At 34.1% G+C, this 23,537-nt stretch overlaps 1 protein-coding gene across 3 annotated transcripts in view; it reads left to right on the forward strand.

Moving 5' to 3' along the window:
- The window catches only part of DDX4 (DEAD-box helicase 4), a 65,488-nt gene that overhangs the window by 13,122 nt on the left and 28,829 nt on the right, over positions 1-23,537 (forward strand). For 2 of the 3 annotated variants that reach the window (XM_068532859.1, XM_068532880.1), the window contains exons 3-6: positions 12,605-12,682; positions 15,389-15,466; positions 17,519-17,569; positions 20,747-20,806. In XM_068532859.1, the coding sequence (XP_068388960.1) occupies positions 12,605-12,682; positions 15,389-15,466; positions 17,519-17,569; positions 20,747-20,806 (267 nt within the window). The remainder of the gene's footprint in view (positions 1-12,604; positions 12,683-15,388; positions 15,467-17,518; positions 17,570-20,746; positions 20,807-23,537) is intronic. The other variant, XM_068532869.1, reaches the window with a different exon arrangement.

A 23,537-nucleotide genomic window follows, 5' to 3' on the forward strand; every position in this document is an offset into this window, starting at 1 on the left:
AATTTCTTTGGGTAATGGACTCAGGAGAGGAATTACAGGGTCATGGGGTGCATATATACTTAATTTGATTAAATATTTAATAATTGCTTTCCAGAATAGCTATGTCAGTCTCTACTCCCATAAGTAGGACATGAGGGTTCTTATATTCCATTGACATTGTTATTCAGTCTTGTGCTTTTAGCCAGCCTATTGGGTATATAGTAAAATCTCTTTGTTTTAAATTCGCTTATCTGATTATTTATTAGCTTAACTGTCTCTTCATATGCATGCTTGTTATCTTTTTGGGTTTCCACTTCTGTAAGTTGCCTATCATATATTTAGTCCATTTTCTATTGGGCTTGCTTTCTTTCTCTTGTTGATTGGCAGGCATTCTTTGTATGTTCCAGATTTTACACTTTTTTCTGATTTAGACATTGTGAATATCTTCTTCCATTTATTATCTGTCAACTTTGTCCATGATATTCCTTATTGATCAAAAATTTTAATTCAAAGTCATTAAGTTAATTTTTTTTTTGCTTTCTGATTTGCTTTTGCACTTTTAGTTAAGATGCTTTTCCCTACCTCTGTGTCAAAAAAGTAACCACCTAAGTTATCTTTAGAGTTTTACCTTTCACATTTAGCTTTTATTCATCTGAATCTGTCCTTTTTTAAAAAAATTCATGATGGCCATATTTATTTGGGTGCCAAATCAGGACATAGTATATGTAGTATGAGTGTACATACAGGGCTCACAAAAAAGAATCTTTGACATTAGGGTTTTTCTCGTCAACTTGGGCCATGGGTCTTCAGTGATAGTGGAGGTTTTTTTTTTTTTAAATCTTGGTAACAAATATAACATAAAATTTACTGTCTTAATCATTTTTTAAGGTAAAAAATGATTAAAAACTATTTTTTAGAGCAATTCTAGGGTCACAGCAAAATTAAAGGGAAGGTATAGAGTTCCCATAAACCCCCTGTCCTGACACATGCTCTGCTTCCCCAACTACCAACCCCCCCACCAGAGTAGTACATTTGTTACAATTGATGAATCTACGTTGGCACATCATTATTACCCAAAGTCCATAGTTTACATTATGGTTCACTCATTGTGTTGTATATTCTGTGGGTTTGCACAAATGTGTAATGACATGTATCCACCATTATAGTATCATACAGAATATTTTTACTGCTCTAAAAATCCTCCATGCTCCACCCATTCATCCCTGCCCTCTCCTTCAACTCCTAGCAACCAGTGATCTTTTTATTGTCTCCGTAGTTTTGCTTTTTCCAGAAGGTCATATAGCTGGAATCATACAGTATGTGGCCTTTTCAGATTGGCTTCTTTCACTTAGTAATATGCATTTAAGCTTCCTCCATGTCTTTTCATGGCTTGATAGGTCATTTTTTTTTTTTTTTTTTTTTTAGTATGGAGTAACATTCCATTGTCAGAATGTACCCCAGGTTTTTTGTTTTTTTTTTTAAACATTCACCTACTGATGGACATCTTGGTTGCTTCCGTTTTGGCAGTTATGAATAAAACTGTTAGAAACATCCATGTGCAGGTTTCTGTGTGGACGTAAGTTTTTAACTCCTTTGGATAAATACCAAGGAGCACAGTTGCTGGATGGTATGGTTAAGAGTATGTTTATTTTTGTAAGAAGCAACCAGACTGTCTTCCAAATTGTGTCTGTACCATTTTGCATTCCCACCAGCAATAAATGAGAGTTCTTGTTGCTCCACATCCTCCTCAGCATTTGGTGTTGTCAGTGTTATGGATTTTGGCCATTCTAATAGGTATATAGTGGCATCTCATTGTTTTAATTTGCATTTCTCTGATGTCCTATCATGTGGAGCATCTTTCCATATGCTTATTTGTCCTATATTCTTCTTTGATGAGGTGACTGTTAAGGTCTTTGACCCATTTTTTAATTGGGTTTCTTATTGTTGAATTTTAAGAGTTGTTTATTTTGGATAACACTCTTTTATCAGACATGTCTTTTGCAAATATCTTCTCCCAGTGTGTGGGTTGTCTTCTCATTTACTTGACATTATCTTTCACAGAGAAATTTTTAATTTTAGTGAAGTCCAGCTTATCAATTATTTCTTTCATGGATTATGCCTTTGGTGTTGTATCTAAAAAGCCATTGTCATTCTCAAGGTCATCTAGATTTTCTCCTATGTTATATTCTAGGAGTTCTATAGTTTTGCATTTACATTTAGGTCTGTGATCCATTTTTAGTTAATTTTTGTGAAGGGTGTAAGGTCTGCTCTAGATTCTTTTCTTTTAATATCATGTGGATGTCCAGTTGTTCCAACACCATTTGTTGAAAAGATTTTCTTTGCTCCGTTTTATTGCCTTTGCTCTTTCGTCAAAGATCAGTTGACTATATTAATGTGGGTCTATTTCTAGGCTCTCTGTTCTGTTCCATTGATCTATTTGTTAGTTATTTTGCTAATACCACACTGGCCTGGTTACTATAGCTTTATAGTAAGTCTTTTATTTTTAAAGGTTAGACTTTATTTTATTGCCTAGATTCTATTTTTTTTTAAATTTATTTATTTATTATTTATTTATTTTTGGCTGTGTTGGGTCTTCGTTTCTATGCGAGGGCTTTCTCCAGTTGCGGCAAGCGGGGGCCACTCTTCATCGCGGCGCGCGGGCCTCTCACTATTGCAGTGTCTCTTGTTGCAGAGCACAGGCTCCAGACGCGCAGGCTCAGTAGTTGTGGCTCACGGGCCTAGTTGCTCCGTGGCATGTGGGATCTTCCCAGACCAGGGCTCGAACCCGTGTCCCCTGCATTGGCAGGCAGATTCTCAACCACTGCGCCACCAGGGAAGCCCTATAGTAAGTCTTGAAGTTGGGTAGTGTCAGACCTCCAACTTTGTTCTCCTTCAGCATTGTGTTGGCTATTCTGGGTCTTTTGTCTTTCCATATAAACTTTAAAATCAGTTGTTGATATCCACAAAATATATAACTTGCTGCAATTTTGATTGATATTGAACTTATAGATCAAGTTGGGAAGAACTGACATCTTGACAGTATGGAGTCTTCCTATCCATGAATGTGGAATTATCTCTCAGTTTATTTAGTTTTTGTTTGATTTCATTAACCAGAGTTTTATAGTTTCCCACATATAGATCTACATATTTTGTTAGGTTTATACCCAACAGTTTCATTTTTTGGGGTGTTAATGTAAATGGTAATGTGTTTTTAATTTCAAATTCTATTTGTTCATTGCTGGTGTGTAGGAATGCAGTTAACTTTTGTGTAATAACCTTGTATCCTCCAACCTTGCTGAAATTGCACGTTAATTCCAGGAGGTTTTTTTGTCAGTTCTTTTGGGTTGTCTGCATTGATGATCATGTCATTTGTGAAAAAAGACAGTTTTATGTCATATGTCTTCCTTCCCAATATGTATACTTTTTAGATAGAACTTCCAGTATGATGTTGAAAAGGAGTGATGAGAGGGCACATCCTTGCTTTATACCTGATCTTAGTGGGAAAACTTTTGAGTTTCTCATTATTAAGTATGATGTTAGCTATAGGGTTTTTTTAGCTATACTTTATCAAGTTGAATAAGTTCTCTCATCTTAACAATTTTTAAGTGTACAGTTGAATCCATCCTTTTGAATATGGTGTGAAATAGAGATCATTTTATCTGCATGTGGTAACCCAGTTTTCCCGGCACCATCTGTTAAGCATTCTGTCTCTTCCCTCATGATGTGTGATGCAGATTTCATCTCATACAATTTTGTTCTTTTTTTTTTTTTTTGTCTTGAAGCACTGGACAAATCTACCATTCATTGAATAGTAGTAGAAGTAACAAGCATTTAGGCTTTTCCTCATTTCAGTGGAATGCGCCACAGTTTTTATAATTAAAGTGTAATGTTTGCTTTAGGCTTCTGTTAATTTTTTTTTCAATCATGCCAAGGAAGTTTCTTTCCTTTTTGCTTGACTATTAGTTTTGTTCAGGAATGGCAGTTGAAAGTTAGCCAGTGCTTTTTTTTTTGGAATTACTGATTTCTGTTGATTTTCTTCTTTAAATATGTTAGTGTAGGGAAATAAATGGATTTTCTATTTTATTTTTAAAATTAATTTATTTAGATTTTATTTATTTATTGGAGTATAGTTGCTTTACAATATTGTGTTAGTTTATATTGTACAGCAGAGTGAATCAGCTATATGTATACATATATTCCCTCTTTTTTGGATTTTCTTCTCATTTAGGTCACCACAGAGCATTGAGTAGAGTTCCCTGTGCTACATAGTAGGTTCTCATTGGTTATCTATTTTATACATAGTATCAATAGTGTATATATGTCAATCCCAATCTCCCAATTCATCCCACCTCCCCTTTTCCCCCTTGGTATCTATATGTTTGTTCTCTACGTCTGTGTCTCTATTTCTGCTTTGTAAATAAGATCATCTATACCAGTTTTTTCAGATTCCACATATATGTGTTAATATACAATGTTTGTTTTTCTCTTTCTGACTTACTTCACTCTGTGTGACAATCTCTAGGTCCATCCGTGTCTGTACAGATGACCCCGTTTCATTCCTTTTTATGGCTGAGTAATATTCCATTATATATATGTACCACATCTTCTTTATCCATTCCTCTGTTGATGGACATTTAGGTTGCTTCCATGTCCTGACTGTTGCAGATAGTGCTGCAGTGAACATTAGGGTGCATGTGTCTTTTTGAATTATGGTTTTCTCTGGGTATATGCCCAGTGTTGGGATTGTTGGGTCATACAGTAATTCTATTTTTAGTTTTTTATGGCATCTCCATACTGTTCTCCATAGTGGTTATATCAGTTGGATTTTTTTTTTTTTAACTTGAACTAACTGTGTTCCTAGGATAAGTTTCTAGGATAAATTCATTCCTTGGATAAATATAGTTATTTTATTGCAGTATTGGATGAAATTAGGTGTTTTATTTAGCACTTTTTGAATTATATAAGATTGGCCTGTAGTTTTCTTAAGTTGTTCTCATTTGATTCTGTTTTCAGGCTTTTCATTTAAAAGAAAAATAAGCTCTGGAACATGGAAATTACCTGCTTTTTATAAGTTTAGTAGAATTTGTCCACAGAAGTGTCTAGGCCAGGCCAGGTTCTTCTTAACTAAATAATTTTTTTTTATTGAAGCATAGTGTACACACAGATTCAGTATTTTTAATTAAGTAATATACATATCATAAATGTACAGGTCACTGGAGTTTTACAAGCTGAACACTCCCTTGTAACCAGCACCCAGATCAAGAAACAATGCATTATAAGAGAACCCTAGAAGCCCTCCTGTGTCTCCCTTCAAGGCACAATCCCTCTGTCAGGAGTAACTACTATTCTGATTTCTAACAGAGACAGGAAATCTTGGGAAGAGTATACAGAAACTTTAGTTGATTGAAAGGTATGTTAGTCTGTTTCTTGAGCCTAAAACATTTCCTGTTGACTCTAAGGGCTTGCCATTTCTTATACACAAGTTACTTGCTTAGGTATTTGAGTACCATTGCAACATTTGCTTTATATGTTGATTCAAGATAGAGAATGAGTGAGTACTTTATTCCTTTTCCCATTTATGTCTTAGTGATACAGCTTGGGAACTACCAGTCTTAGACCAGTGCTGTTCATTAGGACTTTCTGCAATGATGCAGATATTCTCTAGTTGTACTGCATTTGGCTGTTGAACCACAAGTTATATTTGACTGTTGAGCACTTGAAACATGACTAGTGCAACCGAGTAACTGAATTTTTGATTCTATTTAATTTTAATTAATTTTGAAGTTAAATAGTCACATGAGGCTAGGCACTATTGTATGATACAGCATAGCTTTAAAATTTGAGCCAGCTAAGGCATGGCTATTCTCATCTTGTATATTTGGGGAGAGCCTGGCAAACATTAGAAGCTAGTGTTTGGAAAATTGTTAATTTTTCTGGCTGTGTCCTTGCCTGGAATGTTCTTGTCCTTGTAATGTCCCCTTCCCTTTCCTCTTTACCAAAAGCAAAGCTACTTCTTACTGTGATGCTGAAATTGGTACTTCCCTCATGAGGAGTCCATTGAATGTTGGAGCAGTTAGATTTTTGAATAGATCTTCTTAAGTTGGCTTTGAGCTTTCCATCGTCTGAGAGCATCTGAGCTTTACCTATTTACTACTACCTGGAACTCAGAAGCCTTTCGGTTACTTGATGAAATGTTTAGCCTCATCAAGAGAGAAGGAAACTAGTATGAATTGTGATGCCCAGAATATAGCTAGTGTGATGCCAGAATACAGCTAGAGGAGGGACTTACAGAAGAGGGATATGTGACTTAAATGTTTTTTAGCATTTTTTATTTTTGGAAGTTTTTTTTTACCCTGTCTAATATGTGGCAACTAGTGAGAGTAAGAATTCAAAGAATAATTGTTACCTTGTGACTTTATTTTATTGATAGAACCTTTATTGAAGACCTTTTTATAAAAAGAAATACCTACTGTATTAAAAATGTCACATTTGCAAATTATAAAGCTTCATAAATGTTTTGAACTACCACCCATTTTTAAGAACACTACTAATACTGTTATATTGTTTATGTATTATTTCCCTATTCTGTTGTCCAGTCCCCATCCTGCGTTGTTTCTTTCTCTTCCTTTTCAAAAAAAAGCTTTATCACATACGTATGTCTCCCCAAACACTATATTTAAATTTGCTTCTTTAAGTTTTACAAAAATGGTACTGTACCATAAATAGTTTTTGTTCTGCAATTTGGATTTTTCACTCAGTATTCTTTCTAAGGTTTATCTGTGTTGCCAATTGTTGTAGTTCATTTATAATTATACTCTGCTGTGTGAATCTACCATATATATAATACTATATAATATAGAACACAGTGTATGTAAAACTCTGTTGTGTGACTATACCACATATTTTAATTCGTTTCTTGGTGCACATTTGAGTTGTTTCCTTTTTTATTGTATGAACAAAGCTGCTGTGAACATCTCTTTTTTTCCTTGTTTGCTAAGTATATGTTTTCAGTCGTGAATGGTGTTGAATTGTATTATTTACTTTAATCTGTGGAGATAATTAGTTTTTTCTTTTCTAATCTGTTAAGGTTGTTAATTACCTTTTTAGATGTTCTGATGTTAAAATACCCTTGCATATTGGAATAAACCCAACTTGGTCATAGTGTTTTATCTGTTCAGTTACTGTTGGGCTTGATTTGCTAATATGTGGTTTTGAGATTTTGTATCTACTTATGAGTAAGAGGGGTTTATAATTTTCTTCTGTCTTGTCTTATCAAAATTACGATGGCCTTGTGGAATGAGTTGGGGAATAATTCCTCTTCCTGTTTTCTGGTGGACTTGTATGACATTGGAATGATTTGTTCTTTGAGAGTTTGGTAGAATTCACCTGTGAAACTACATTTAAGTGTGATGCAGAGATTTAAGTACTGGTTCAGGTTCTGTAGGACAATTTAGTTTGTTTTTATTGCTTCTTGAGTCTGTTTTGATGAGTTAATTTTCTTGGAACTTTTCTGTTTAAGTTGTAAATTTAGTAGTATAAAGTTGTTCATGGTAATTTTTATTTTTTTATTGTGGTAAAAAGCATATAACAAGAGAGTTATTCTCTTAAACTTTTAAGTGTATAGTGTTACTGTTAACTACAAGCACAGTGTTCAGCAGAACTCTAGAAACTTTTTTATCTTACATAATTGAAACCTTATATCCATTTAACAACACCTCCCACTGTTTTTGAGGTTATTTCCTTTTTAAAAAAATTCCAAATACTGTTCATTTATGTCTTTTCTTTCTTTCCCTTCCCCCTGCCTCTATCAGACTTCTAGTGATTTGTCACTCTGGCAAGTCTTTATTGGTTTCTTTAAAAAAATTTTTTTTTAATTTAAGTATAGTTGACTTACAATATTGTGTTAGTTTCTGGTATACAGCAAAGTGTTTCAGTTATACATATGTATACATATATATGTTCTTTTCAGATTCTTTTCCATTATAGTTTATTACAAGATATTGAATATAGTTCCCTGTGTTATACACTAGGACCTTGTTGTCTATTTTATATATAGTAGTTTGTATCTGCTAATCTCCTAATTTATCTCTCCCTCCCCTTTTCCCCTTGGTAACCATACATTTGTTTTTATGTCTGTGAATCTGTTTGTTTTGTAAATAATTTCATTTGTATCATTTTTTTAAGATTTCACATATAAGTGATATCATATGATATTTGTCTTTCTTTTTCTGATTTCACTTAGTATGATAATCTCTGGGTCCATCCATGTTGCTGCAGATGGCATTATTTCAGTCTTTTTTATGACTGAGCAGTATTCCATTGTACATATATACCACATCTTCTTTATCCATTCATCTGTTGATGGACATTTAGGTTGCTTCCATGTCTTGGCTATTGTAAATAGTGCTGCTGTGAACATTGGGGTGTATGTATCTTTTTGAATTAGAGTTTCCTCCAGATATATGCCCAGGAGTGAGATTGCTGGATCATATGGTAACTTTATTTTTAGTTTTTTAAGGAACCTCCATACTGTTTTCCAGAATGGCTGCACCAATTTACATTCCCACCAGCAGTGTAGGAGGGTTCCCTTTTCTGCACACCCTCTCCAGCATTTATTATTTGTAAACTTCTAAATGATGGCCATTCTGACCCATGTGAAGTGATGCCTCATTATAGTTTTGATTTGCATTTCTCTGATAATTAGCAATGTTGAGCATCTTTTCATGTGCCTATTGGCCATCTGTATGTCTCCTTTGGAGAAATGTCTATTTAGGTCTTCTGCTCATTTTTTGATTGGGTTGTTTGTTTTTTTGTTATTGAGTTGTTTGTATGAGCTGTTTGAAAATTAATCCCTGGTCGGTCACATCATCAGCAAATATTTTCTCCCAGTCCATAGGTTGTCTTTTCATTTTGTTTATGGTTTCCTTTGCTGTGCAAAAGCTTGTAAGTTTGATTAAGTCCCATTTGCTTATTTTTGCTTTTATTTCTATTGACTTGGGAGAGTGATCTAAGAAAACATTGGTAAGATTATCTCAGAGAATGTTTTGCCTGTGTTCTCTTTTAGGAGTTTTTGATGCAATTTGAAAAGGGATTTTTTTTTAAACTTTCCCTTTCTGATATTTCATTGTTAGTGTAAAGAAATGCAACAGATTTGTGTATGTTAATCTTGTATCCTGCTACTTTGCTGAATTTGTTTATCAGTTCTACTAGTTTTTGTGTGGAGTCTTCAGGGTGTTCTATATATATATTATGTCATCTGCATATAATGACAGTGTTACCTCTTCCTTTCCAATTTGGATATCTTTTATTTTTCTTGTCTGATTGCTGTGGCTAGGACTTTCAATACTATGTTGAATGGAAGTGGTGAGAGTGGGCATACTTGTCTTGTTCCAAATTTTAGCGTGAAGGCTTTGTTTTTCACTGTTGAGTATTATGTTGGCTGTGGGTTTGTCATAAATAGCTTTTGTTATGCTTAGATATGTTCCCTCCATACCCACTTTGGTAAGAGTTTTTTAATCATGAATGGATGTTGAATTTTATCAAATGCTTTTTCTGAGTCTATTGAGATGATCATGTGGTTTTTGTCTTTTGTTTTGTTGGTGTGGTGTATCACATTGATTTTGCATGTGTTGAACCATTCTTGTGACCCTGGGATGAATCCAGCTTGATGTGTATGATCCTTTTTATGTGTTGTTTGGATTCGGTTTGCTAATACTTTGTTGAGAATTTTTGCATCTATATTTGTCAAAGGTACTAGCCTGTAATTTTCTTTTTTGGTAATGTCTTTGTCTGGTATCAGGGTGATGGTGGCTTCATAAAATCACTTTGGGAGTATTCCCTCTTCTCATTCTTTTGGAAGAGTTCGAGAAAGATTGGTACAAGTTCTTCTTTGTATGTTTGGTAGAATTCTTCAGTGAAGCCATCCAGTCCTGGACTTCTGTTTGCAGGGAGTTTTTAAATTACAGTTTCTATTTCACATCTAGTGATCAGTCTGTTCAAATTATCTGTTTCTTCTTGATTCAGTTTTGGTGGGCTGTATGTTTCTAGAAACTTGTCCATTTCTTCTAGGTTGTCCAATTTGTTGGCATATAATTGTCTATAGTATTCTCTTATTTTTTTTTTTTTTGTATTTCTGCAGTGTTAGTTGGTATTTATCCTCTTCATTTCTTACTTTGTTTATTTTGGGTCCTCTGTCTCTTCTTCTTGGTGAGCCTGGCCAGAGGTTTCTTGATTTTGTTTATCATTTCAAAAAAACCAGATCTTGGTTTTATTGATTTTTTTTCTATTGTTTTTTTAATCTCTGGTTTATTTATTTCGTCTTTGATCTATATTATTTCTCTCCTTCTTGTGACTGTAGTTTTTGTTCTTCTTTTTCTAATTCTTTCAGGTGGTGGGTTAGGTTGCTTGTTTGAGAGTTTTTCTTGTTTTTTGAGGAAGGCCTATATCACAATAAACTTCCCTCTTAGATTTTGTGTGTTTGTGTTTTCATTGTCATTTGTCTCAAGGTATTTTTAAAATTTCCTCTTTGATCTCATTGTTGACCCATTGGTTTTTGTCGTAGCATGTTGTTTAGTCTCCTTGTAATTGTTCTTTTCTTGTTTCTCTTTCTGTGGTTGATTTCTAGTTTCATGCCATTGTGGTCAGAAAAGATGCTTGAAATAATTTCTGTCATCTAAAATATGTTGAGGCTTGTTTTGTGTCCTGGTGTGGGTCTAACCTAGAGAATGTTCCATGTGCGCTTGGAAAGAATGTGTAATATGTATATATTTTGGACGTAATGTCTTGAAAATATCAATTAAGTCTAACTGTTCTATTGTGTCATTTAGGATCTCTGTTGTCTTACTGATCTTCAGTCTGGAATATCTGTCCATTGATGTCAGTGGGGTGTTAAAGTCTCCTACTACTATTGTATTCCCATCCATTTCTCCCTTTATGTCTGTTAGTAGTTGTTTTATGTATTTAGGTGCTCCTGTATTGGCTGTATATATGTTAATGAGTGTAATATCCTCTTCTTGTGTTGATCCTTTTATCATTATATAGTGTCTTCCTTTAGCTTTCTTTATGGCTTTTGTTTTAAAGTTGATTTTGTCTGATACGAGTATTGCTACCCCCACTTTCTTGTCATTTTCATTTGCATGAAATATTTTTTTTCCATCTCCTCACTTTCAGTCTATGTGTGTCCTTCATCCTAAAGTGGGTTATTGGTTTCCTGAAGAGCTAGGTTTTGGTTTTGTTGAGCGCTATTATATGTTTGTTTCCTATTTCATTAATTTCTGCTCTTACCATTTTTTTCCTCCTTTACTTTTGTGTGATTTATTTTGTTCTTTTTCTAACATTCTTACTAGTTGAGATGGCTGTTTAGCTCATTAATTTTGAGTTCTTTCTTTTGAGTTCCTTTTTTTGTATAAAAATTTAAGTTCTGATATATGTCATTTTTATCATACAATTCTAAGTATTTCTAAAGTTCCATTGTAATTTTTTTCTTTGCGCTATGTTGTATAGAAGTGTTTTAGAAATACATTTCCAAATGTAAGAGGATTTTAATCAAGTTTTTTTTGTATTTAATAATTTCTAATTTTTTAAAATTGAAGTATACTTGAGTTATAATACCATATTAGTTTCAGGTGTATAACAGTGATTTGATTTTTTTTGGGTTACACACCATACAAAGTTAGTATAAGACAGTGACTATATTCCCTGTGCTATACATTACATCCCTGTAACTTATTTATTTTATAACTGGTAGTTCGTACCTCTTAATCACCTTCAGCTATTTCGTACCTTCCCCCACCCCTCTCCCATCTGGCAAACCACTATTTGTTTTCTGTATCTGTTACTCTTTTCTGTTTTGTGTATTTGTTTGCTTGTTTTGTTTTTTAGATTTCACGTATAATTGAAAATATACGGTATTTGTCTTTCTTTTGGTAACTTCCAATTTGATTGCATTGCAATTAGAGAATTTTGTGTATATGATATTGATTTTTGAAATTGTTGAATGCATTTTGTCCTTCCATGTGGCCAGTTTTTATGAACATTCTATTGTTGAATGTCAACTTCTTTAATGTTTTTAGTTCTGTGAATGTGCACAGTGTTCTGTGGATGACTGTAATTTACCTATTCTCCTTTGATTTTTTTTTTTTTGGCTATTATAGACAGTGCTTATAAAAACATCTTTGTGTGTATCTGTTACCATCTGAGTATATCCACAGGGAAAATCATACTAGTATACTTCCATAAAGTATTTTCTTTTAAAATCAAGATCAAGATTGATCCAGTTTATAGTTTCAATGTTGTATATGATTTGTGCTTGTTTCGCTATGTCCTTGACTAGTCTCAGTATTAGCAAACTGTTTTCCAGTCAGTTGTGGTTGAGAAAACTATATCCTTTTTTTGGTTTCCAATTTCTTTAATTATGAGTGAGAGACACCTTTTTTCTTTTTTTCTTTTGGAGGACTACCTATTCTTATTCATAGCCCATTTTTCTACTAGGCTTTTCATCTTTCTTAGTGCTATATAAAATTCTTCCTTTGCCATGTTAATGGCACATTGAGAAGGTTTAAAGTTTCCTTACCACCAGGGTACTTTTTTTGTTATTTTGACTTGCTTCAAATGTTATTTGCTTTAGAAATGGATGATGGATATTCTCGAAGAGATCATTTCATGAGAAGCAGATTTGCCTCTGGGAGGAGTTTGGGAAACAGGGGTAAGTATCTTTCCTTAATCTTCTGTTAAATTGTTGAATAGTGGAATGAATAGAGGCCTTTATGGCTGTTTAGTGCAAGGTAAAATCTATTATAACTTAGTGTACAGTAGACTTTGTTGGGATAATGAGTTTTTTTTTTAATGTCTGTTTTTTTTTTTTGTTGCTTTACTTTTTTAAGATAGTAGGCAGTAGTTAAATTGATTAGATAGATTGGTTAAAGAGAGTTGCTTCCCAGAGCTTCTTCAGGTGTTGGTGATTATTGTTCCCAACAATTGGCATGGGAGGAATGTTTGTAAAAGCTCCAAAGATTATGGTGTGAAGGACCTCTTTCTTAAGTTTTATATTTCTCAAGAAAAGGCAGTATGGAAAGCAGTTCTGTTAGCTCATTAATATTAAGAGGTTGTTTCCCCAAAATTGGAATTTTTTGTTGTTACTTTTAGAACAACCAGCGCTAGATTTGACAGATAATGACCCAGCAAAATACCTTCCTCCAGTCCATTTTTAGATTTGATATTAAAATGCTGAAAATATTCTGCACTATGTTTTGTTATAGTGCAACAAAATATTTATTATTAGAACCTCAAATTAAATGGTCATATGGATTTTTAAATAAATTTCTTCTATGGGATGCTGTAAGCTAGGGTTAATTGGCAGTTTTAAATATACATGACACTTATTGAAAAATGTCAATCCTTCTAGATACTTTTATTCATTGGAAACTAAAGGTTGATGCGTGTATTTCATTTGCCATTTGGAAAATTTAATATTTTTAGATACAGTTAACATAAATGTGAACTTTTATGTTTTGACATGTTTCTGCTACTAATGGAAATAATTTATTTGTTAAATATGCCTGTATACATTTTGTTTTTTAAGCCTGCATATTAAGTAAGAGTCGTTGATGATTTGGAGCACGTAGTTGTGCTAAGAGGTTGAAGTGTGGGTTTTGTTTGCTACTACTAAGATTAGAAATAACAAATACCTTAATATTACACTCAGGGAACTATTTAATATTTAGATATATTTTAAAATCCTAATTTAGAATGGGTTATAATACTTTTTGATGAAGACTTCTAAACATTGTTGAATAAAGCCTTTTTAAATGAGAAAGCCATCACTGAGAGAGACTTTACTATAAATTGTTAATTCCATATGTTGTAGGTTGAAATACATTAAATTTCTGATCAAAACTCTTCGTAAATGTTAATACTTTAAAAAGTTATCTTTGAAAAGAATCTGAAAAAGAATGAACGTATGTGTATGTATAACTGAATCACTTTGCTGTACACCTGAAACTAATACATTATAAATCATCTATACTCCAATAAAATTAAAATAAAAAAAGAAAAAAAGTTATCTTTAATACTACATATAATCCTGGAAATTCATAGAAGACCCATGAGTATAACCCCTTTCCCGAATGATCCATTTAACATTTTAGCTATTTTCAATCTCTGTGATATTTGTTCTCAGAACTTGCATATCTAGTCACATGGTTTTGAAATTGACTCTTAATTGCTTAACATATATATTGATTAGCTTTTTATCTTCTGTGAAGTATGGCCTAAAAAGCCTTAACTTCCTGAATCACACACTTCTTTAGAATCTGATGAAAATACTGATAGTTGCATATATGCAATTTTGCATTTGGCATTAGGAGTTTCACAGATCCCTTAACTCCTCTGCACTAGGATATTACAGATAGAGGTAAGACAGTTTATGAGGATCACAAGATAATGATAGTTATCCCAATGATAGTTTGAAGTGGCAGTTTATGACGTTTTGGATGTCTGTTCTAAGTTTTTGTTTTAAATACCTGTGCTGCTTGCCATAGCAACTCTGCCCTCAAAATTCTTAATTTAGTGGTAGAGAAACACATGGAAAGAAATATTGCTAAAAAAGAGATACACATAGTATGCTGTGGGAATGTGACTGAAGGATTGACTATAGCTGGAGGACTGAAGGAGGACTTCACTGAAGAGGTGGCTTTTGAACCCGGCTTTTGAAGAGTGAAAAGAATTTTGCTAGGAAAAATAGGAAAGCAGGGAATGTCATGCTGAAGGAACAGCATGTAGGAAGGTAGAAAATATTAGAAGTTCACAATGTGGAGTATGGGAAGTTTTATGAATTAAAATGTTGGGTGTTCAGAGCCGTGTAGTGGGGGATAAAGCTAATAAGGCTGATATGAGGAAATACTATGGAGGGGTGGGAGGTAAAGGGGAGTGGTATTCATAGCATTTTTTTCTTTATTATGTAGTCCCTTCCTAATATTAATTTTAAAAAGTGGAAAGACTGAGAGCAACTGAAGTACTAGAAAAATGAATAAGTAATAAATAGAATAATTGCAGGACAACAGTGTAAAATTTTCAGTAGCAATGACTTTCACATAGGGGTATAATGTAAATAGCTATCAGGGTGAGGTTTCAGTATATAGAAAATCAGAGTTGAATTTCTTGATTAAAGGTCACTAGTAAAATAACACCTAGTAGACAGTTGTATTTCACCAATAGTATATTTGTTTTTACTTTGGTGTAATTTAATGATTTAAAAAAGTTGCAGGTGTATTTTATCTTTATAAGTTCCTGTACTACTCTCTCCCTGTCCTTGGGAGTTCCCTTAACCCACAGATTCATTTAATTCCTAGTTATTGGTGGCACACTTGATTTTGTATGTTGAAGAGTTTTAACTCTATCTGAACTTTTTCAGATCCTGGCGAGTCTAATAAAAGAGAGAATACATCCACAATGGGTGATTTTGGAGTTGGAAGGAGTTTTGGAAACAGAGGTAACCTGCTTATGATATCTTACAATCAAAACTTAAGTGACCCCAAGTTTTATAGTCTTTGAATTCTGTTTCCCTTTAATATACATAGAAAGTGTGTGCCTTTCCCAAGACTTTATGGCGATCACAAGGGAGTGCTTTCACTTTCCTAATCATAGTTTAGAGCACCAGTTTATGCTGCTTTGGATGTGTCTGCTATTCTATTTCGCTTTTTTTTTTCTTTTTAATAGCCATGCTACTTGCTGCAGCATCTCTTCAAATTGATTTACCCCACAGGTGAAACCCAGTTCTTTTCTACTATACTCATGACTTGCTTTCCCTGCTCCCACAAGCAAGAGATCTATCTTATACTTCCAAAGGTGAATCTGAGTCTCCATCTTTACTTGAGCAAAGAACCAGTAGAAGCTTTGAAATTACATTTTTTTCCATAAAAACTTTAAAAACTGTTAAGTAGAACTTAGGTAAGAGTTTAAGATCAAGACCAGTAGTGTGTAGGTGGAAGACTTTCTCAAGCATTTTGGAGACCCAGCACTTGACTTTTCTGGGAGAGGTGTATGGAGGGGAAGGGGCAATTGTAGAGGGCAGTAGAACGTAATCCTTTTCTGAACCAACTTCAAAGATTGCAAATATTTAAATGGATAAAAAAACTCAAAATCCAAGTTTTGTGATATATACTCTTTTTGTAGGGATTATCTTTATTTTGAAATTACATATCTGTTCAAGGAAAAAGTATCATCCAATCATATATTGAGGCCAAAGGGTACTTACTTTTTATATGCTAATTGGGTATTAAATTTCCAAGAGGTTTAATGCTGAAGGGTACATTAGATTTGTTGAACCTGAGATGTTAAATGACTTGATATGTAGACATTTTTCATATAGATTCTTTTTTTTAATTTATTTTTTATTTATTTACTTTTGGCTGTGTTGGGTCTTCATTGCTGCGTGGCCTTTCTCTAGTTGCAGCGAGCGGGGACTACTCTTTGTTGCGGAGCACAGGCTCTAGGTGTGCAGACTTCAGTAGTCATGGCACGCGGGCTCAGTAGTTGTGGCTCGCGGGCTCTAGAGCGCAGGTTCAGTAGTTGTGGCGCACAGGCTTAGTTGCTCCGCGGCATGTGGGATCTTCCCTGATCAGGGCTCGAACCCGTGTTCCCTGCACTGGCAGATGGATTCTTAACCACTGCGCCACCAGGGAAGTCCCTGCATATAAATTTAACATCTGTCCAACAGTAACTGATTGGTCTCTGTAGTACTGAAGCCATAATTTAATGTATTTTATTATTTAGGTTAGATACTAATTGATAGGCATTGCATATTGACATTATATATAATTTTAACTTACATTATTCCCTGAGTATCTCTGCAGTAAAGATCATTTTATTAAGACTCAAATTTTTAAAATTTTATGAAATATTTTGATGGATGCTTTTAAAATGCGTTTTAGAGATATATCTGTATGCTCCAGAGATGCATAAATCTAGACACAAGTTTTTATTAAATGAGAAATTTGAAAGCAGAGCTTGATGAAAGCTTGTTTGTTTTAAATTTTATAAACAAAAAGAAGTTGGCAGAATTTCCTTGTTATTGAGAAGGGGAAAATTATTGAATATTGGATTATAATTTAGTTGTATTGTCCTCCAGCAGATGAAGAGATTACAAGTTATTTTATAAAGTTTAAAAAGTTTTTATATTTTGAATAGAAAGTACATAGTGGTTATAGTGATATATATACACACAAACACACACACAGCCATGTACATATAGAGGAATATATGACATTTGAGGTAATATAAGATTGGCTGGTATTTTAATAAACTGACACAAGGAAGAAGTTGTCATACAATGTGTATGAATTCTCATGCACTATTTATATATACAGTTGTATGTGGTTTATACTGTTTTAAAGGGGCATCAAAACCAGAAGTCCCTGTAAAGAGTGTGTTTCTTTGTTTCTATGTTTCTCTTTCTCTCTCTCTTTTCCTTTCTTTCTTCTACAAAGGTATAGGTAATTGTTGTTTTCAGAAATGTGCAAGTTTAATTTTATATTTTTTGTAGGTTTTTCAAATAACAAGTTTGAAGAAGGTGATAGCTGTGGTTTCTGGAGAGGTAAGTTCACTGTTTTTTTTGTAGTGACTTAAGAATTTAGTGTCCAGAGTACATGCTAAAGAGAAACTAAGATTAATTATCTTAGTCTGTTCCAGTTCTATTTTATTTAAACCCAGCTTTATAAAGCAGCTATAGCCAGAGCCTTAACCAAGAATTCAGCCATCCTAATTTGGCCTATTGTCATCTGCCTTAATTAATCTATAAAGTGCAACTTTTGAATGCTGTGCTTCCTTAAGAAAAAGAGGATAGTAGAAAGAGCAAGTCAAGAATCAGAATTCCACTTTCATATATAAATACAGTTTGAGACATGTAGGTCTTTATTCAGACTCAAATAAGTATTAACAGTGGAAAAAGATTCATGAGACTGTGGATCACTGCTGAAATCAAAGACATTTCTGTCAAAGGTACTGACACTCTGGTTTGGAGGAATACAGAGAATGATGAGAATAGAGTAATGTTACCAGAAGGTAGACTACAAGAATTAACAGTACTTTTGCAGGAGAGCCTGGTTGAGTAGATTTGGGTGAGGCCCTGGAACCTGTATTTAAAAAGCATCCCTGGTGACTCTGATGCCTCTTTTGTTTGGTAACCACTGATCTATGGAGTCTTTATAACATAATACACTTTGGAGTTCCAGACTTTGTTTCATGTCCCTGCTCTGCTATCTGCTAGTTGAATAACATAGAGCAAGTTGCTTAATTTCTCGGAGCCACGATTTCCTCTTCTGTAGAATGGAGACCATTCATTTTATAGCTTGTTAGGCACACTAAATGAGAATGTGTGTAAAAGCACGAAGCTTAGTCCCAGGCACATTCATGGTAAACAGTAAATGTCATCTATCTTCATTAAATATTTGAGACTTGATCTTAACTGTGATTCTCAAAATCAAAACCAAACCTAGACCTGATCACCTTAAAACGCTTTTGGAACATGGCGGGGTTTTATTATATCAGTTAAGACTGCTTCCCCAAACTACTGTCAGTCTCATTCTCCCTGCTTTTGTCTGCTTTTTCTCCTATCCTGTTCTAATGAAAACATATGTAACATGCAACTAATATTTGAGAGAAGAAAATCATCACCATTTTTATCCTTTTCCATTTCTCCTTGTTCTAATTTTCCAACTTTTAATTAGTATTCAGGATCATTTCTACTCATCAAAGACATTCCTCCCCAGTTGACTCTTTAGTGATGAGCCAGAGTGCTTTTGAGCACAAATTCCAATTTCTCACAGCACTTGAGAGAACTTCTCTCCTCCAAAATGGTCTACTTTCTTCCTTTGATCTATTTGCTTTTTCTATTCTCAGTTTTAGTTCCCCTAAACTAAAAAAACTGTGTATATTCCTAAAAAATTCTTTCACTCTCACAGTTGTTGGCAAGCCCAGGAGCAGGTTTTGCTATCATTATAGAAGCTTTTTCTCTGCACACAGATGTATAGAGTGTTTTGTGGTTATTTTCTCTGCAATCTCATGTCCCCTAGCTGGTATAGTATAGCGATAAGGAGCTCAGACACCTTGGGTTTGAGACCCAGATGCTCCTCCTGTCAGTTGTATTATCTTAAAAAATTTGTTTAACTTCTCTGTATTTCTTTTTCTCTGTTTATAATTTGAGGATAATACCCACCTTGTAAGGTTTTTGTGAGGGCTTAAAAAGTTAAAACAGACTTCATTTAGAGCAGTGCCAGACAGATACTAAGTTCTATTTGTTGTTATTACTATTATTTTTATATAATTAATAGATTATAACTGATCTTGGGATCATTGTCTCATTTTTGTTTGTGCTTGGCTTTAGTTTTTAACCTACAGAAATTATTTTTTTAATAACTTTTTATTTTGAAATCATTTGACTCAAAAGAAGTTTCGAAAATAGTACAGAGGGTTTCCTCCACCCTTCTTCTAATGTAATTGTACCCTTCACCCAACTGCTAATGTCATCAGCCTATTTTAATTCCCAGTGTGGTCAAAATAGCTTTGGGCTTGTGTTAGGAGAACAATTGGCCAAAGATTATATGAGACCTTTTTCTCCTTGTCAGGCCCCAGATTAATTCATAGGTTTTTTTTCCATAAGGCAATAAATATTAGCTAACATCATCATTATTCCAGAATTATTATTCCAAGAATCTTTCCAGAATTCTTTCTTTACTGTTCAGCACGCTTGTCATATTATATCTTGCTTCTAAGAAAGTTGTCTTGATGTTAGATGGCTCTTCAGGAATATTTGTCAGTTGTTGATGCCAGCTCAAATAGGAGCCTGCAACAAGAGCTCTGGGTCATTGTTTATTATAAAACAATATTAATTGAGTAGATTAGTATTTTGCGCAGAAAGTTAACTGATAGCTTCTAATCTGTTTAGCCATTTGTGTCATCACTGGGACCTGAAGTTCTCAGGTGCTAAACGTTAGTGATATGTACAAAGATCCCTTGAAACCATCTCGGTATTTCCCAAACATGGCTTTATTGGAATCTTCTAGAAAGCTTAAAGTTATTACTAAAAGTTATAATTTTTTAATTTAGAAAAATCATCCATTCCTTGCTGTCACTCTACACGTTCAAAATAAACATCTCTGGGGGTGGGCTCTTTCCAACTTTCCTAATAATTTTTAGGCAGCCTTCAGTGTAGTGATCCTCATACCACTATTTAGAAACCCTGGTAATGTTACTTGATAATGTCAGTAAAAACAGAAAGCCAGGATATCCCCCAATTTTTCCATTAAGGTGAATGGGGGAAAGTTTGCATATATTAAAAAAACACTGACATCTCAGGTTTATTAAGAAAGGCAAGTTACAGAAATAATGATGACATTATAAGAAGAATAGTCATGCATTTCTGAGATCCCCTTGACTACTTAATTGTTAGATATTTCTGAAACTGTTTCTAGTTAAACTGATATTTACAAAATTCTTATTTTTTGGCTGTGCTCAGAATTTGACAAATTATACGCTTAACATTTAATATTTAGATATATTAGGTGATTTGTATAGGGAATTGACTGAATAATGTCTTTGTATTTCTGTTGTTACAATTACTTTAAAAATTAAAATGTTCGTATTTTAACTTATGAAGATATTTATTTTTTCTTACTAATTTCTCTAGTGACAGTGCTATTCTTTAGATACTACATTAATGTAAAGACTAAAGTAATTATTTAGATGCTGTTCACATGTTAAATTTTTATTCAAGAGTCTAGTAATGACCGTGAAGATAATCAAACACGGAACAGAGGGTTTTCCAAGAGAGACGGTAAGGACCACGTTTTGGAACAATTTGTACTTAAGACAGAGATATGAAACTGAAAACCTGATTTTGGAAGAGCTGAAAGAAAGAAAAATTCTGGTGGTGAAAACCTTTAAAGAAAAATACTTTGGCATATGTTTTATGCTGTTAATATTTGAATTAATATTCAGTAGGTGTCCCTCCTTCTGCTTTCTAATGTCACTGGATTTTTTTTCCCTAAGACCTCCAGAGTGTGCTATGAAGTACAGAGGGGGACTGTGTGAATCTTGGTCAGTCACAGTGTAGATGAACTGGGATGTCTTTGTCTTTGAGTAGGATCATTGGAGATATGGGGAAGGGAAGAAATCGTAGACTACTTTTTGTTCAAGTCTAGAAGTACTCTACCATACTCTGCTGGTCCTCCCTCTAATGAACTTGAGGTGAGATGGTATAAAAGTTATGCTCAATTCTGGGTTATCTATGGGCAGATTCGTTAAAATAGCAACAGCAAAACTCACAAAAAACCACAGTGAACTTATAAAATTGCTACAGGTGTGCAAATATATTTATGATAAAAGAGTTTAGTTTTTGGAACTGCATGGTAATCAGATATATCATTGTTTTTGCTGCAACTTGGGGGTATCCTTTTCCCTTGCCTATTAGATGTTTGGCTCACTGAATAAATCATTAAATAGCAGGCCCTCCTAGTGAAGCTGAAACTTGCTGTGGATTTCAGTATAGCTTTGGTTGAGTTGTGAGGTGGGGAGGAATTTGGTGGTGAATGAGGTATGGCTTATTTGTCTCATAAGTTGAGTCTTTTTATGACAATTGCAGGGGACCAAACAATGATGGGGAGGAAATTTAAGAAAAAGACTCCTTTTTTAACATTGCTCTCCTCCCCCCTTTAAGAAGCAGTTTTGACACTAACGTTCCTAAACATAACTCTTATTTTAAAATTTTTGGTTTTCTGCAGAACAGTGACTATCTTCCTTACTATTAAATTTTCTTTAAATCAATTTAATTTATATTTAAGTGAAGCAGTCAAAAGCCAGTTGCAGGGCTTCCCTGGTGGCGCAGTGGTTAAGAGTCCGCCTGCCAATGCAGGGGACATGGGTTCGAGCCCTGGTCTGGGAAGATCTCACATGCCGCGGAGCAACTAAGCCCATGCGCCACAACTACTGAGCCTGCGCTCTAGAGCCCGCGAGCCACAACTACTGAAGCCCGTGTGCCACAACTACTGAAGCCCACGCTCCTAAAGCCCGTGTTCCGCAACAAGAGAAGCCACCACAATGAGAAGCCTGCGCACCACAACAAAGAGTAGACCCAGCTCTCAGCAACTAGAGGAAAACCCGCGTGCAGCAGCGAAGACCCAGTGCAGCCAAAAATTAAATAAATGGATAAAATAAATTTTAAAAAAAACAACTCAACAGTTAAAAAAAAAAAAAAGCCAGTTGCAGCTCTATGTGCTTGATCCTGGCTTATTGACTAGTGTAGGGTGACTAGCAGGAACAGTCATTTCTCAGGGTGTCCCTGATTGCTGTTTTCTTTAGTTGTATACATTTGAGGGTAGGAAATTTGCATATAGTGGTTACTCAGTAAATATAAATGTGTGTGTAAATATAACTGTACCTAAGTTTATGTTGAAGTGTGACATGATATAGCAACAGGCAGGTGCTTATATCATAAATGTATATAGCTCAGTGATTTTTCAGTAACTGAATACACCTGGGTTCTGTGTTTTCACAAGCATCCAGATCAAGGAATAGAAATTACTAGCTCCTCAAAAGCCCCTTTCATGCTCATTTTTAGTCATTAACACCCCCCTCCCCCAGTTAATCTCTATTCTGACTTCTAGCAGCATAGACTTTTTTAAAATTTTGTACTTAACATAAATGGAATCATACAATATGTACTCTTTTGTGTCTGGCTTCCTCAATCTAATTGTGAGATTCATTCTTATTGTTGGTTGCAGTTGTAGATCATTATCATTGCTCTGTAGTGTTCTTTTGTTCTACTGTTCTGCTAATGATAGATATTTGGATTTCTTGCAGTTTTGGGCTGTTATGAAACTGCTGCTATGAACATTCTAGTACATTTCTTTTGGTGACACTTGTTACTGTTTGTCTTTTTGATTGTAGCTATTCTAATGGATGTAAAGTGGTATCTCATTATGATTTTTTATCATTGAGTTATAAATTCAATAGTTGATATAGTTGATGGACAATATTATGTAAGTTACAGGTGCACAACATAGTGATTCATAATTTTTAAAGGTTATACACCATTTATAGTTACTATAAAATATTGGCTATATTTCTTGTGTTTTACAACATATCCTTGTATCTTTGTGGTTTTGCTTTGCATTTCCTGATGACTATGATGTTGAGCAGCTTTTCATGTGTGTATTGGCCATTTGTATATATTCTTTGGGGAAATGTCTATTCAGATCCTTTGCCCATTTAAAAAATAGGGTTATTGATCTTTTTGTTTTAAGAATTCTTTATATATTCTTGATACAAGTGTTAACAGATATATGATTTGCAAATATTTTCTCCTTTTCTGTGGGTTGTTTTTTCACTTTCTTGATGGTGTCCTTTGAAGCACAAAAGTTTAAAATTTTGATCCAAAGTTGCTTGTGCTCTTAATGTCATATCTAGAAACCCTTTGCCTGTTTCAAGGTCATGCAGATTTTCACCTATGTTTCCTTCTAAGAATTTTATCGCTTTCACTGTACTCTTACATTTAAGTCATTGATCCA

This window comes from Eschrichtius robustus, chromosome 2, assembly GCF_028021215.1.
Source record: "Eschrichtius robustus isolate mEscRob2 chromosome 2, mEscRob2.pri, whole genome shotgun sequence".
Taxonomy (NCBI): Eukaryota; Metazoa; Chordata; class Mammalia; order Artiodactyla; family Eschrichtiidae; genus Eschrichtius; species Eschrichtius robustus.